General features: G+C 48.0%; 1 protein-coding gene across 1 annotated transcript in view; it reads right to left on the bottom strand.

Annotated features, from left to right (window-relative positions):
• LOC123955086 (deleted in malignant brain tumors 1 protein-like) overlaps nt 1-16,867 on the bottom strand; it is a 115,017-nt gene that overhangs the window by 41,876 nt on the left and 56,274 nt on the right. The window contains 9 exon segments of the mRNA XM_046026610.1: nt 818-1,135; nt 2,432-2,649; nt 4,533-4,686; nt 6,230-6,262; nt 8,212-8,244; nt 8,806-9,209; nt 9,265-9,286; nt 11,397-11,714; nt 14,624-14,809. Coding sequence (XP_045882566.1) covers nt 818-1,135; nt 2,432-2,649; nt 4,533-4,686; nt 6,230-6,262; nt 8,212-8,244; nt 8,806-9,209; nt 9,265-9,286; nt 11,397-11,714; nt 14,624-14,809 — 1,686 coding nt within the window.

Here is a 16,867-nt window from a genome sequence, read left to right as displayed (position 1 = left end):
CTCTCCTCTCGATCTTGACCCTCTTCTCAGCCACGGAGATGGAACTTCTTCCCCCCTTCCTCTCCTATCTGTCCCTGCTCTTCTGTCCAGGTGGGAGTTTTGGACGCCGTCTCATGTGGGAAAAGTGGCTCTTAGCTTACTGTCCCAGAGGCTGGTTCTCAACTTGCTGCATGTTGGAATCACATGGGAGGCTTTAAATACTACCGATGAGCGGGTTGGTGTGAGCCCAGAGATTCTGATGTGACTGATCTGGGCGTAGCCTGGACTTAAGGATTTCAAAGCTCTCTGGGAGATCAGTGTCTAGGTCACTGTCCAGCAGAGTCTAGCTCAAGACAGATTAGATTTCTTACTCACTTTGCAGAGATATTAGAAGTTTGCGGTATGGGACCTACCTGGAGATGTGGGGATCACATCTGGAGCCCAGGCCCCAGCATCTGCATGAATTAAAAAAAAGGTAAATTTAGGAAATCTAAGTTACATTTTATGAAGACACGTGGTGGGTTCCTAACGTGAGGGGGTCTTAAACAGGTAAGCTTCATGTTAAATAGGAACACGGGCGTGTTAGATTCTGGAAAAGGAGCTCGGACCCGGGAGAGGTTGCAGAGAAAAGGACCTGCCAACTGAATGGCTCCAGTATGCATTTCTTTAGAGGGGAGTTGGGCTTTCAGCATTCTTCGTCAGCCTGGCTGAGGGGACGCTCATCTGTGGGGCTGCCATTCTCAGCCCCCCTGGCCCGGCTCTGTGTGTACCCTCCATCCATCACTCAAATTCCACCGGTCGAAAGGTCAGAAAGAAGGCGCCCTGGGAAGAGAGCTACCTGAGCAGATGACACCTGCATCCTCATGGTGGCCACAGTTGTGGTCCGACCAGCCGGAGCTGGGGCACTGGCCAAGGTGGTTCTCGCTTCCCGAACACTGGATGTTATCCAGGAGGATGTTTCCGGAGCCCGGGCCGAAGTGAGCCTTTCCAGGGGCTGCAATGGCCCGCCCGCACCCCAGCTGTCGGCACACCACCTGGGCTTCGTTCAGGTCCCAGAGGTCATCACACACGGTGCCCCAGTTGCCCTGGTGGAGCACCTCCACGCGTCCGGAGCACTGTCCGGATCCGCCCGCCAGCCGCAGCTCGGGTCCATCTTCTAAATAGAGCAGGGTTTTAGTTTTAAACTTGAGAAGTTTTTCTTCTCTTTTTTTTAAAAGATTTTATTTATTTATCAGACAGAGATCACAAGTCAGCAGAGAGGCAGGCAGAGAGAGAGGGGGAAGCAGGCTCCCCGGTGAGCAGAGAACCCATGCGGGGTTTGGTCCCAGGACTCTGGGATCATGACCTGAGCTGAAGGCAGAGGCTTTAACCCACTGAGCCACCCAGGCGCCCCTAAACTTGGGAAGTTTTAAGTAGGAAGGATTTCTAGCTCCTGCACGTGTGTCTCAGGTAAATAAAGGCAAGAACAAAACCTAAGGCTGTCTTATTCAGTAATAGGGCTTCCGGGCATAAGGGCGAGACAGAAGAGGGTTTGAATTCAGTTCTACTGCTCTCTAGTTGTGTAACTTTTGACAAGTCGTTTCATCTCCCTGGACCTCAGTTTCCTCATCTGTAAAATGGGGACTCCAGCAGCATGCATCTCGGGGGGGGGGGCGGTGAGCGCGTGGGAGTGTGGATACAAAGCACAGTGCTCAGCACCCAGCACATCTTGGTTTCTGCAGGTCTTACCGCGTGGGTCTCTGACACAACCCTGGGGCTCTGGAGGAAGGGGTCCCCAACTGTGTTTTTGGACATGACTTGGGTAAATATCAATTTAATGCTTTGAAGGACTTGGGCTGCCAGCCTGTGTAGGACTTCATAAAGCCCCATGGGGATGGCTCTTTCTGATGGGCTGTGGCCCATCAGACAGTGTGCTGTCTCCTGGAGACCTTCCCTTACCGAGTTCACAAGTTCTACCACACTCACTTTGGTTTCTGTTTCTCCAGCGTATCCTCGAGAGCCTTTGTATTTGTTATTCTCTCTGCCTAGAACACCCCCTCGTTGTCACATGTCCCCCCCACCACACGTCCCCTGAGCAAGGTCATCCGTTCCCACTCAAGCCGCAGGAGCACCTCCCCACCCAGGCATTCTCTTCTGTCCCCCAGGCTCTACACACTTAAAGCCCCTTTCTCATCCACACATTTAAAGCTTCTTCCCCTTAGAGGCGACAGTGAGAAAGGTCTTCCCAGGTGCTACCAGTACCCCTAAATCATCGTGTCATTTCAGCCTCACACCACTGCCTGATTTCAATTGCCCACATGATGCTCTTAGTGGGAAAATCCAACAGCTACACAGCAGGGTTTACGGGGCCAATTGTGGGGTGTTTTAAAAACTGAATCCCAGGCCTCTGCAAACAGGGGAGTCTCTCAAGTTAGAAAACTGTTCTGCCTTTTAAGGACCGGAAGCTTTCTACCTGATTTTCCTTCGTCCTGTGGAATTACATTGAACAGAGCATAAAAGCCAGTGTTGGTGATCATAGAATCACTTCGGAACACCACGGTCATGATGTCTGAAGAGGAGAAAAATATCACAGCCATCGAGGCACAGAACTTCCCCATGGACAGCGAGGCAATCCTGGGGCCATCGAAGATTTCAATGAAGTCGTAGGGGCATCCAAGGATATCCTCCAGGCTGGGGGTATCGAAGTGGAGCGTTAGTGGTGGGTTCGAACCTCCTAGATCTTAAAATTTAAAAAAAGTATGACAACCATAGGATGAAATATTTAGATTCACTTTAAACTGCATATTGATATATAAAAGTATCAGTAAACCACAGATGCCTTATTACAGAAGTCTTATTTTGTCTGAGGATTGTGGGAGGCTTGTGGTGACTGTGGTCACGACTTAGGAACAGAAATTTAAAAATCCTAATGGCTCTGGCCAGTCATCATCTCCATGGAATATTAGAAGTGCTGGTGTCCACTGCAAATGAATTCTTACCAGACCAGTACCCCAACGATCAGCAGTAACCAACGTCACGGCCAGATTTCCCCACCTCTCTATTTCACAACATTTTCCACACTCAAATTCTTGGGGAGAAAAAACTCAATTTTAAAATAAAAATGTCAGCACGTTGAGTATCTGCACTTTGGCAGGCACTGATGTGGGATGTGCCTGAGGCTGATTTTGGAGGAACGAGTTCCCTGTAACAGAATGGACTTTGGAGGTGTGGGTTCAAGGTTCTCACTTCCTTGTGGGCTCTCTGTGTCCTTAAGGTTTTAGTCAACAAAGACAACATGTTTCCAGGATATTCTTTGGCCTAGGGCCTGCCTGACTCCATGGACCGGGCAGTAATTCGGTGCGTGCTAAAGGTGGATTTTCATAGCATCTCACAATATTGCATAATGTTAGCAGCTTGATGCGTGGCATATACAACAGGGAGGGCTTTGGCCGGACTCCACCCACAGAATCACATGCTGGGGAAGAGCTGGAGCTCTGACATCGGACAGATCTAGCTGGTCAGCCTTGGGCCAGTCAGTTACCATCTCTGAGCCTCAAGTTCCTCATCTCTCATGGACATGACAGGGGCGTATACCTTTGGGCTGTAGTGATGCTGGAATATTACAAGGCATACAAAATACACAGTGCAGGGGCGCCTGGGTGGCTCAGGCGTTAAGTGTCTGCCTTCAGCTCAGGTCGTGATCCCAGGGTCCTGGGATCGAACCCCACATTGGGCTCCCTGCTCAGCAGGAGGTCTGCTTCTCCCTCTCTCACTCCCTCTGCTTGCATTCCTTCTCTCACTGTGTCTCTCTCTATCAAATAAATAAATAAAATCTAAAAAAAAAAAAAACCAACAAAACAAAATACATAATACAGAGCCTGGATACACAGGCAGCACTAAAGAAATGTTGGCTGTTATTTCATGCCGTGAAGATTAAAAAAAAAAAAGGTCAGTGCCTCCAAGAAATGTATCCCCTATGTGTCAGAGATAAGTCCAGGCCTCCCCTGGCTCCTTTCACTTGGAGGCAACATTGAGAAGATCCGGGACTTGGCGCTAGAGTCGGTGGCTCACATGGGTGAATGGGAAGCCTCCTACTACTTGTTTAAAATTCAGAGAAAGGAAAAAGAAATTCTAAGAGCCCAAGTATTGGTACCCATTGTATAAGAAGGGCAAAGCTGGTAAGGAGGACTTGGGTGACATTCTCAGGAAAAAAGTCAAAGAAAAAGCTATCCTCATGAGGCTGAGTTGAATTTGTCAGCAAACCACTTACTCAACTTTTCCAACTAGAAGGAACTTGTTGGATAGGGCTACAAAATTAATTTGACCTTCAAATTGGGAAGAATTTCCTCCCCAAATGTTTCCCACTAAAAGAAATAGCTTTACTTTGAATTCACAAACCAAAAAAAAAAAAAAAACCTTTAAAGGTGAACAGCACCCCACTTTCCTTCACCCGAGTGCGAAGTCTTCATCCCAAAAAACAAACAAACAAACAAACAAAAAAACCTTTAAAGGTGAATTCACAAACCAATATACTTATTTAAAAAGAATCTTCTCTGGAAAAGTTGTTTTCTTACTTCAAAGTCGGAATCATGAGTTCTATGCGGAATTTTTTGTCCACGTGAATCTCCCAGACGCACTGGATGTCTGTCGGGTAGCTTTCCGGGTACAGCGGACTGGAGAAGGAGCCGGACAGACTCGACAAGACCCCTCCACAGGAGCCACTTCCTCCTGAAGCCAGAAGGATGTCAGCATTTGTCCCCGAGGTGGTCCCTAGGGGACCCCAGTCGTGACCAGCTCACATCTGGGTGAGTCAAGCATAGGTCCCCCTCAGTGGGCACACAGTCTGTCTGTACAGACTTTTAGCCTAAACGTCTCTGGATGGGAGAGCCCATTCAATCTCATTCTGATGGGACAAGAATATTAATAAGTTGGAGGTCCCTGCCTTTTCCTCTCCCTTTACCCTCTGCTAAATAAAACATTCTATTTGTCAGGTCTGTTCACTATCCCCTCCTTCTTCTAAGGTGGAAAGTTTCATGCTTGCGGGAAGAGAGGCAGAGAGGATCTACACGGCAAGTTGGGAAGGAAGGATGAAGGGACAGACGCTGTTGAGCCTAGGTAAAGTGAGAATTTGGGAAGGTTTGCAGAACAAGAGGCTCCAGAACAACTTTGGTGTCTGATGAGCTGGGGAGAAGGGGACGACGTGGCCTGTTGAAGGAGGCTATGACTGGCCGTCCCCTTAAGTTCTTTTACACCCCCTTTTCTGGGTAGATTGTGTTTCCTTTAACTCAGTGTCTACAGAGACTGGAACTTACAGGTCTTTGGATTTGTAAGAGTTACACAAGTGAAATCTAATTCTTCTATATTATATTATGTAAAATATATTATATATGTTTATGCTATTTATATTATATACAATATATTATATTCATATAGATACAAATTCTATTTGTATATATATTTATGTTATATAAAATATATTCATATAAATCAACACACATGCATATGTACACACACGTGCACACACACACACACGCAGCATGCCACACCAAAAAACGGAGATCTTAGAATCATCAAATTATTTTAGAGGAAATTTGAAAACACAACACGAGTTGTTGACCTTGTCCCCTACATTACCAAGTTGCTTCATTTTCTCCTGTTTTTGCCTGACTTGCCATGCTCCCAGAATTCCAAGATTCTTGGTCTTCTCTGTGACAGAGGTTGGCAAGGAGGGGCGCACCAAGTCAGCTTGGAGCGATTCTGTCAGTTGTGTTGTAGTTACAACTGGGCCAGGTCAGATGGACACGAGAACCCTGGGACTGGTTTTCTTGAAGCCTCTACTCATGAGCTGACACCCATTGTGGGTGCCCCCTCCAGGACCGTACTCTTCGAAGGCAGGCTGGGTATGACCACCACATTCTCTTCAGGTCTCTTGTCACCCGCCCGCCTACTCGGACCTGGGCAGATCCACATAACCCCTTCCCAGTCTGCCCCATGGGCTAGCAAGTCAGTATTTACAATCCTTAGCCATGCAAATGGATGCCCCTTGGGGAGGCTACAGTGGGAACAGAGGGGCTGCATTGGCTGGGGTGCTGACTCCCCTGGCGTTCTCATGGAAGGCGCCATGACAGGACTGACCTGGGAGATAGAAAAGCAGCCCCTCACTAGTGCTGTGCCTGCCTCTCTGTGTCACATCCTGGGCACTCTGCCTAGCATCTGCTGTGACAGTTCTCTCGGTGTTGAGTTACCATCACAGTTTAAAACAAGTGACTACCTGTTATATGATCCCGAGAAGCTGTGGAAAGACCTAGAAGGAAAAGAAAAAGGGATATCATGCTGACATTCAGGGGGAAAGCAGTGAGTTTCATCTACAAGTTAGTGAAATGTAAAGGGTTTTCTCTGAAATGTCAAAGTACTTAGTGCCAACCGAGAAAGGTCTGAAGGTGCTGAGTGAATATTTCTACTGTCCTGGGGGCAGAATAAAGAAGGCCACACATTCCTGGACATGCCTTCTGTCATGAAGTGGGATCTAGGTCTCCTTGCTTGAACCTGGGTGGCCTCTGTTTTGGCCAACAGAATATAGTGGAAGTGATGCTGTGGGACTGGAAGCTTCCACTTCTTTTCTCTGGGAACACTGGCTCACTTGTGCACCTGGAACCACCTTGTAAGAATGATTAGACTGTTGGACAGACCATGTGAAAAGTCCCGAGACCACCTGGAGGGGAAGAGGACCTTGGAGGAACCCACCCTTCCAGCTGTCTCCTCCAAGCATCATGCATGTGCTCAACTCCCCTGACCACCCTGTAGGTGAACCCCACTGAGTGACCCTGCTTTGAGCTACATGGAGCAGAAGAATCTCCTATCTGAGCCCTGCCCCAATTCCCGACCCACAACAACATAATGCATCATTAAATGACTGTTGTGGTAAACTACTCTGTTTTTGGAGTAGCAACAGAGAACCAGAATGTCTCCTTTCACTCAACATAGTCTTCCTCATCTCCCCATCATCTATGTAGTCTTCAGCATAGCTGAGTTATATAAAATGAGAACTCTAGGTAGGCCTTCATTTGACTATCTGCTGCCCTTGACCTCCATCCATGGCCTTTGAACTTTGGACGGTCTTCCTTCCCACTCATCCCAGGAACACCTAGAACACATCAAGGTCTTCTCTAAGCAAGTGTCCAAGAGAGATGCTTCTGGCAATGACTTATGACTTGTGTATGTGGAGGCAGCCAGTTTCATTCAAAGAGCAAGAGATGGGGTCTGCAAAGTCCACTTCTGCTACTTTTCCCCCCTTCTCTCTCTCTCTTTCCTGAAGATTTATTTATTCATTTACTTGAGAGAGAAACGGAGAGCACGCACAAGTTGGTGGTGAGGTAGAGGGAGAGGAAGGGAGAAGCTCCAGCAGACTCCCTGCTGAGCGCCGAGACCAACATGGGTCTCGATACCACAACCCTGAGATCATGACCTGAGCTGAAATCAAGAGCTGGATCCTTAACTGACTGAGCCGCCCAGGTGCTCCCAATTCTGCTACTTTCTACCTGAGTTATCTTCCGAGGCTTTTGGATCTCCTTAACCCTCAGCTCTAAAAATTAGATACATGTATTCATACAGAGATCATTCTTGCTCCCATGCAGGTGCTCAGAAACATCTATTGCAATGAAACAAAATGCCTTTTCCTTTACCTCCAGTATCATTTCAGAATTTACAATGCATGTGTTGCTCTGATTTTTCTAATCTTTGGTTTGTATTACAGATGAGTATCACTCAATCCTTAAGTTTGAAAATTTTTGAAAACAGGCAAAAGTCATAAGATCCCCAAGAGCATGTACTTCATGGACAGACTGATCCGTGTCAATACTCGTTCCACCACTAACTCAGTGATCTCAGGAAAGTTTCCTGTGCCTCAAATTTCTCTTCTATAAAACAAAATAACTTTTTGCAGGATTAGCAATAATCTGAGCAAAATGTCTCCCCATCTTTGTGCTATTTTACCTGATCTTTGTGGAGCCGGGGCCAATGAAAGGATATGGTCAGTGAGACTGGTGGCCAAGGGTCCAAATCCACTGGCTAGCCCTGGGCACACTGCTAACTTTTTTTGCCTTAGTGTACCTATCTGGAAAAGTAATTGCCTCCATGCGTTATTGTGGGGATTAAACGAGTTGTATATGTAAGGGGCTCATAACAGTGAGTTTGGTACTATTATTATTATTATTATTGGAAAGTTGTCCAGACTAGAAAAAAATATGGACATACCTGGAGGTGTGGGAGGAGGCAGTTCCTCTGCGTCTGAATGCATAAAGAAAGGCAACAGGTCACTCTCTTTAGTGAATCCAAAGCATGGAGGGGGCGGGGTAACGAGGGTGCAAGCAGGGAATGAGGGGAGAGGACCCTGGCCTTTCCGGGCACAGGACTCAGCCATCCTCTGGCAGGGTCCCTGGCCTTGGGAGGGGTGGGGCACAGCACCTGAGTCATCTCTGCCCCACGGCAAGCAGTGCAGGATCACCCATGGCCCCTCTTCTGCTGAATCACCTGGACTACTTGTGAAAATGTAGATTCCGACATCCCTGCCCAAATTAGTGGAGATTTCTGGGACCAGAGCCCAGGACTCTGCATTGCAATGCCTCAGGCGGTGCTGGGGTACGTGAACATTTGGGACCACTCACGTGCAGCCCGGCACTGCCCAAGGGTGTGTGTGAGCCCAGGGCCTGGCACAGAGCAGACGCTCATGGATGGTTTCATGAAACTAGGAGTGAGTGGTCGGATGGATGAATTCCATCTGGGATGCATGGTTTCAAAATGTCTCCAATAACAACGTTAGACGTGATTGCCTGAGAGGACAGGGGCTACCTGAGCAGATGACGCCGGCGTCCTCGTGGTGGCCACAGTTGTGCTCCGACCAGCCCGAGTGGGCACACTGGCCCAGGTAGTGCTCCACCCCGGAGCACTGCAGGTTGTCCAGGAAGATGTTTCCAGAGCCCGGGCCGAAGTGGGCCTTCCCCAGGGCGGACACGGCCCGTCCGCAACCCAGCTGTCGGCACACGACCTCAGCTTCATTCAGGTCCCAGAGGTCATCACACACGGTGCCCCAGGCCCCCCGGTGGAGCACCTCCACGCGTCCGGAGCAGCGTCCTGAGCCACCCACCAGCCTCAGCTCTGGCCAGTCCCCTGCAGACAGAGGTAGGGGGAGTGAATGAGTGCCCAGACGACCCACCTGGGTTGCACCGGTGCCAGGCCTCAGAGGACCAGCAGGACTGTGGGTTTGCAGAGGGACATGCCCGGTCGTGAGTCCTGGGGCCTGGTCCTCACCTTCCTGAGGCGTGTTCCTGAGCTGCAGGTTGGGGGCGGGGGGGGGGCGGGTCTTGAGCCAGTTTAATCTGATTTCAAAGGAATTTATTGATTTTCTTTCCTGTTAGACATTGATGATACTGCTGTAAACCAAAGAAATATGGTTCCTACCCTGGGGGCTCCTACAGTCCTTTAATCAAATACAGACACCGGGACAAGGTGCTATTAGAAACAGGGAAGGGGAGGAACAGGTGCTGCGTCATGAACAGGCTAGAGGCGACACCTGGGAAGAATCCAGCCAGAGAGGTGTGGGCGAGGGAGGAGGTGGGGCCTTTGAGCCAGAGGCAAGAGCGCATGCGGAAAGACACTGGCATGCCGTTTCCTCATGCACAGGTCTCCAAAAATATGGACTCACATGTACACACGCACACACGCACACACGCACGCACACACAGAGCCATCCCCACATGCAAAAATTTCAAGATAAATAATTCCATTGGCATCTCAGTGGTGTGAAAACCTCGGCAATTCAGACAGAGAGTGAACTTAGAGCTGGAAGAAAACAAACGGTCCAAGGAAAAGTCAGGGAGGGCTGATGCTCAAGGCCCATCAAGATGAGCGTGACCTACCTTGACTATCCATGAGCGACTCATCAGCCTCTGTTTGTAGAAAGAATAAATATGTCAGTATGTTGCGAGCTCCTGCTTTCAGCGACTGACTACAAAGGTTTGAACTACATCCTTGCAAGAGTTTATTGCTCTGATCTGGGAAGAATTAGTCCCGTTAAATAACACAGGCCTGGGCGAGCCAGGTGCATGGTGGACATAAAGGAGAGCTTTTCTCTGGCTGTTAGCTGCCTCCTGCGCGGTGAGGAAGCGACCAGCCAGGAAGGGTGCGTGTGGGGCCCAACTTGAACTGCTGACTTTGTGGCAGACGGGTTTCACTCTGGGGAGTCACCGGGGGCAGCTCAGATGTAGACGCTCACCCTCCGGAACCGGGAAAGAGGAATCACAGGGGGCCCGCGAGGCTGCGGCTAGATCAGACTTGCCGCATGGAACAGGACGCCCAGAAGCAAATGGACAGATGAAGGGAGCAACGCACGTGCGTCTAAGTATCGTCTCAAATGGGAGAGCGGGTACTGCTTCTCCCGGGGCAGCTCCAGGTCACAAACACCACTTGGAGTGGCAGGTACTAATCTTTCAAATCGCACCAGGAGCTGGCCTGGAACCGTGAAAGGCTTCTTGGGGTTGGAAGGGGTTATTAGTAGATGCTCCAGAGGTGACTACTTTGCTCCTTGCTAATTTGTGCACGTGCATAAATTCAAAGTATCTGAAAAAATTGTAACGTCATCGGGTGATTAAAGTGAGCCATTCCAGTCCACCGATTTCCTTGGGGTATTGATTGAGGAAATGGAAAAATGACCGGATATGCAGCCCTTTGGTCAGGTGTCTGAAAGTGCGTTACGGAAGATGACTCAAAGCCTTTCAGCACTCCTGCAAGAGAGCCATCGGTCCCCATTATTAAAGACGGGGGAATTGAGGCTATAAGAGCTTATGTGTTGCCCAAATGCAGTCTGAGTGTCGGCACCGGCCCTGGCATCCAGACTCGAGTCTGCTCAGCTCAGTTCTGACATCTTCTCACTGCCTCTGAATGAAAGACCTTTACATAAATTCCTTAAACATTCCCGTGGTTAAATATGTTCTTTGCGCATGTCAGTTTTCAGTCAAGCACACCTGCCTTTGGTAAATCTTACTACCAAATTAGAAAATCGGTAGGTTTTATTCTGGGAGGCTGGCACTTAAAATCTTGTTGTTGTTTTTTTTAAATATTTTGTTTATTTATTTGTGAGAGAGAGCATGAGAGGAGAGAGGTCAGCAGGAGAAGCAGACTCCCTGCTCAGCAGGGAGCCCGGATGCAGGACTTGATCTTGGGACTCCAAGACCATAATCTGAGCCGAAGGCAATCGCTTAAACAACTGAGCCACCCAGGCGCCCCAAATCTTGTATTTTTGACCAGGTTAGAAGAGATAAAGCAAAAATCAAATGCCATGTGTTTGAGGGCCCTGTCTTTGTCCCTGGCCATCTCTGAGTTCTAGCAGGGTGGTCTTGTAGACAGTGGGACTGGCAATGACCATCTGAGAGGGGAGGGGCTACCTGAGCAGATGACGCCGGCGTCCTCGTGGTGGCCACAGTTGTGCTCCGACCAGCCCGAGTGGGCACACTGGCCCAGGTAGCGCTCCACCCCAGAGCACTGCAGGTTGTCCAGGAAGATGTTTCCAGAGCCCGGGCCGAAGTGGGCCTTCCCCAGGGCGGACACGGCCCGTCCGCACCCCAGCTGTCGGCACACAACCTCAGCTTCATTCAGGTCCCAGAGGTCATCACACACGGTGCCCCAGGCCCCCCGGTGGAGCACCTCCACGCGTCCGGAGCAACGTCCTGAGCCGCCCACCAGCCTCAGCTCTGGCCAGTCCCCTGCAGACAGAGACCTGGTGATCATTGTCTTCTAGGGACACTACACATTGCCCATGAACTGGTTAAGCTCTCCACCCTGACACTTCTATTAGGGACAGGGAACTTGATAAAAGAGCCAGTCAACTGGTCAACCTCTTAGTTGGAGGTTAATATGCAATTAAGATAGCCAAAATTACACTTAGCCTAAACATTCATTAATCGAGTATATATTGGGCCAGAGGAATGTGCCAATCTATTTCAGCTAAGTACAGAAAAACATTATAAATAACATTCACAGTGATTTGTGGCTTTGTGGAGTGCCTTAGTGTGGGTGGGCTTGTATGTGCTCATCTTCACCTTTGTAATAACTCAGAAGGCAGGCAGAGGAGTACCAGCACGCCAATTCTATCCATGAAGAGACTTTAAGTCAGAGAAGTGAAACAATTCACCCCAAATCCCACATCTGGGAAGTAGAAGATCTAAGGTCAGCTCTCCTGGTTCCAAAGTTCACTATTTTTCTCTGCTATTCCATCCCCCTGCCTGTGGAATAGCTTTGAAGCTCCACTCATGTTGAAAAGCCCATTAGTGGGGAGGGCACGTTTTGCATGGAGCACTGGGTGTTGTGCAAAAAGAATGAATACTGTTACACTGAAAAAATAAATAAAATGAAAAAAAAAAAAAAGAAAAGCCCATTAGTTACACAGATACAGGTTAACCATGAGCAAGGCTGGCCAAATAAAAAAAAAACATAGAGAGAGCCCCACTAGAAGGCACCTGGGAGCTGGTCAGGATTTGAAGACTCTGAAACATACACACACACACACAAAATGAACTTTGCTCATGATTCTAGATTCAAAGGATCCCAAGAGTTTTGGATGGTCCTAAAAATGTGCACAGAGTCAACTGGTCCATTTTTCACATAGATGAAGTACGCGCAGTCGGTCCAGTTCCTGCCCACGAAGCAGGTACGGATGCAGGTTCCAAGAGGAAAGGATGGTTGGTAAGTGAACGCGTGCATCCCAGGGCTTACCTGGTCTTGCTGTCACTGTCTTGGGTATTGCTGTTGGGATTGCTGTGAACACAAGACGACACCCTTCAGATTAAAAGGGTCAAGATGGCAGCATCCCTTAAACACCAAAATTCTGGTTGATTCATTCTCCCTAGAATCTTTGCGATAAGGAACCTCCCAAATCGCATTCTGTTTATGTTGTTCCTCAGACATGTAGGATCCAACGGAAGTAATATTTCTTTCTGTCCTGTCACTGGAAATATGAAGACACTTAAATTGTGCCATTCTGTGCCAGAATGCAAACATGCATGGTGCCCTTCTAGGGAAAAGGCCATTTCTTCCACCGGCTTCTGCTTTGTTAACTTTCCCTAAGTATGCAGGGCTTGATTAGGTGTGCCTCACTGTTTTTGATAAAAGCAAGGAATTGAGAAATCAAATTGGCAATTACCAATTTACAGACAACCAGCAGTTGGTATGTGGAACTTGGTTCTACGGCGAATGGGTGTTATGCTTGTGCAAAACATGTACAAAGAGAATCTCTCGGCTAGCTGGACCAATGCAGGAAATTAGGAAACATATGAAGCAGAGATCAAACTATGACACTCCAATCACCAGGAGGGTGGTCAGAGGAAGACACACAAATGAGGAATGAAGATAAAGAAACAACAGTAAATGTGACTCACTGATTAGATGTGGGGTCCTTGAACTCGCCTCTGCAACGACAAGGAAGCCTCCTCAGTAACTGCTCAATCACAGTGACAATGACTTTCTCTGACCCACTTTGTGACACAGAGCGCCTCCTCCCCGTTTCATAGCATACTTCCCAAGCTTGCTCACTGAGCCACCCTGGCTCCCTAACAGGGTGGGAGACTGATCTGAACAGCATCTCAGATAAGACAGATGATAGAACGGCTCATGGGGTCCATGAGAAAGATTCTTTTCTCTCAGTGGTAAATAGTGCAGGATCCACGGCTGGGTGGCCTCAGAACGATTATGGAACCTCTCTAGCCTCAGTTTCCCCAACTGTACAAGGGGAAGAACCATGGGTTCACGTGAGGATGAAAGGTGGTAACTCATGCAGAGTGCTTGCAGGGTTGCCTCGCATAAAAGCGGCATTCAGTAAATGTTTGTTGCTATTTTGATCACCGTTACTGTGATTACCCAACCTCGAGTACCTGCGCTGTGTCAGAAACCTTGGCTCAGCTTCTGACTGCCTTCTCGCCGCATGTCCTGTACATCCCATCTCTGTACTCACGCGGCTCCTTCACCTGCGTGCCCCTCCCCATTTCTCAACTCACAGCTTGGCCAGGCTTAAAGACAAATCTAAGGCCGTCTCTTCCTATGTTTCCTTCGTGATTTAGCCCGCACGGCTCTCTCTCTTTTCTAATGTCTTTGGCTGAGATGCACGTGTATGTCAATTTAGTATATTCTAGTCTATCCCATTTGTTTGCCTTCATGTAGTCTGTTCTACTTGTCCTCTAATTGCATCACACAGGTTTGTCTTAAACTGCTTCCAGATTGTACATGAGCCCCTCTTAGGCTGGGACCACAGCTGCTCCTTCTGTAGGTCCCGAAACACCTGCCTCGTGCTAGATTCAGTGTAACTCCAGAAGCGGTGTCCCAGTGGGCAATCTGTACTGAGTATGTATGGGGAAGCAGGCTTGGGTTGAATCTGCCAAGCACTGAGCACATGATGTATCATCGTTGTGCAAGGACTTTACTTGTGTCATTCCAGCTAAGCCTCACGACAAACCTAGGAAGGAAGCTTCTCTAATCCCCGTTACACAGGGAATGGTTTGAGGCACAGAGAGGTTGGGTCTCTTGTCCAGGGTCACAGAGTAAGTGATGGGGCTGTAACTGGCCTCAAGGTAGGCAGTCTAGCTGCAGCACCAAAGCTCCTGCTTTTAACCACCGTCCATACCTTTGGGTGCAGAGTAATAATAAGCAACGAAGTTTTTCCCTATGTTGTTGAAGCTTCGGAAGTACACGAGGGTCATTGAGCTGGAGGAGGACGCGTAGGTGAGGTAGGACCCAGAGCAGGTTTTCCCCAGGGACTTTGTCGAGGATGGAGGGCCGTCCAGGATTTCAAAATATTCATTGGTGCAGTCTAGGCTAGGGAAGCAAAGACCGATGGCTGCCTCTTAGCCTCCCCATTAGCAGATCTCAGAGGGAAGCTGTGAGGCAGGACCTGTCTTTCATGACAATAAAACTGGGGACAGATTAAAGCCTGTCAGTCATTTGAACATAGTATAAAATCCTTTTATCCCACTTTTTCTTGAGGGGATGGGATCTTAACTGGAAGAGGGAAGAGGAGGCTAAGGTACTAGGTGGACCCCTGCTGAGGCCTGGGGCTGCAGGTACCTGGAAGCCCAGGGCCAAGGGCGAAGCCAGGCAGCAGCCTGCCTGTAGTACAGGACTTCAGGCTCCAAGCAACCTATTTAGGAACTCTGCAGGCGACCTGCTAGAAGGAAGTGTACTACCAAGTCTCCCCAGCTTGCTCCGTGCAAGCCATGCCATCTGTCCGCTCTTATTCCTGGTGACATTTTGTCCAGATGCCCCTAGGGTTAGAGTCAGAAAACCATCCCCAGGCCTCAGCCTCATGACCCGTCCATTCTAAGTCATTTTTTGATCAAGCAAAATTCAATAGCAATAAATAATTTAGGTTGCTCCTGGGATATTAATTTGTGAATGACATCAACATTGACTATTTACAATATTAAAACCTAAAATTTCTTGATTTATGAGGTCTGGGGGTTCCCTGGAATCTGCATCTTTAACCAGAGACTGAAACATACATTCTCTCTCTCTCTCTTTCTCACACACACACACACACACACACACACACACACACAAGTGGATGTGGAAGATGAGAAAACAGAATAAGGTCTGTGGCTTAGCACAGTATTGCATGACTTCCTGTGATTTCCTGGGTTGATACCGTCCTACAGTTATAGATGACATCACCATTGGGGGGAGCTGGGTGAAGGGTACATTGGACTCCGTATTATTTTTGTAGCTTTCTGTGTGTCTACAATTACTTCAAAATTCAAAATTAAGAAGGGCATGAAGAACTCTTTCGCTTGTGAGAATCAAGCACAGGATTATGCTCAGACCTTTAAACTACACGGTGTACTTCAGTCATGTACTCGTGACTTACTTAAGATACGGAAATGCCAGCAGTATGTGATCAGAAGCATTGGCCTTTATTTCCCACACACAGGTTATGTTGTCATGCATTTCGTTCTGCGGGGGATTCCTAATCGCTCCAGATGAGTTGGTAATTATTCTGCCACACCTAGATTTTTCTAAAGAAGAAAAATATTTTAGAATTTCAGGTTTGTTTTTCATTGTTCAGTTCACAATTTTGTAATTCACACTTTCTTTTCCTTTTATTATTATTATTTTTTTTCACTAAAAAGGTCTCTTTGGTCATTAACCTTGTGGGTATGTCTTAGGACATGTCAGAGGCATATACCAGTCTAAAAACTCTTGTAAACTTAGGAAATTAAGGCAGGAGAGTGTCTGGATCTTGAAATATCTCTCACTTGTTTTGAGAATTCTGTCACTGACGTGGCCGTGGCCGTGGGCAGAACAGTTATCCAGTATCAGCCAGAATCTTTCCTTCTGTTTGTTGCTCCCCTAGTAGTTGGTTCTGTAGCTTTGACTTTTGTCAGGCCACCGGAAGTAATGAGTAAATGGCTTCATTTCCCCTAGTAAAGCTGAGTCTACATGGAGTCTTTACGTATATGAAGATGTCAGGGTCCCATCTGCCATCTCTTATAATTTATTAAAATTACACTATTAAAAATCCACTATTAAGTGGAGAGGACTTCCCCTGAGTCATCTACCCCTCCAACACTGACATTCTGTGTCTGTCTGTTCAGCACCTGTCCATTTGTTTTCCACCTGCTTATCTATCCATCTGTCCAATATTCAGTGCAAAATTAAAAGTAACACCTGTAGCAATGGCTTTCTCCATCAAAATATCTGGCTGTGCGAAAATTGGACCTATACTTGATTGGCTCTGGTCATCTCTTCCATAGAAGGACCAGCCAGGCTGTCCAGACATAGGTATTATTTTAACCCTTTATCTCCAAGTGGTGTTAAGAAAAGTTTAGCAGATGGGCACCTGGGCAGCTCAGGTGTTAAGCATCTGCCTTTGGCT

Source organism: Meles meles, chromosome 13, assembly GCF_922984935.1.
Source record: "Meles meles chromosome 13, mMelMel3.1 paternal haplotype, whole genome shotgun sequence".
NCBI classification, from domain to species: Eukaryota; Metazoa; Chordata; class Mammalia; order Carnivora; family Mustelidae; genus Meles; species Meles meles.
The sequence above is the reverse complement of the archived record's forward strand: the minus strand, read 5'-3'. Positions and strand labels throughout refer to the sequence as shown.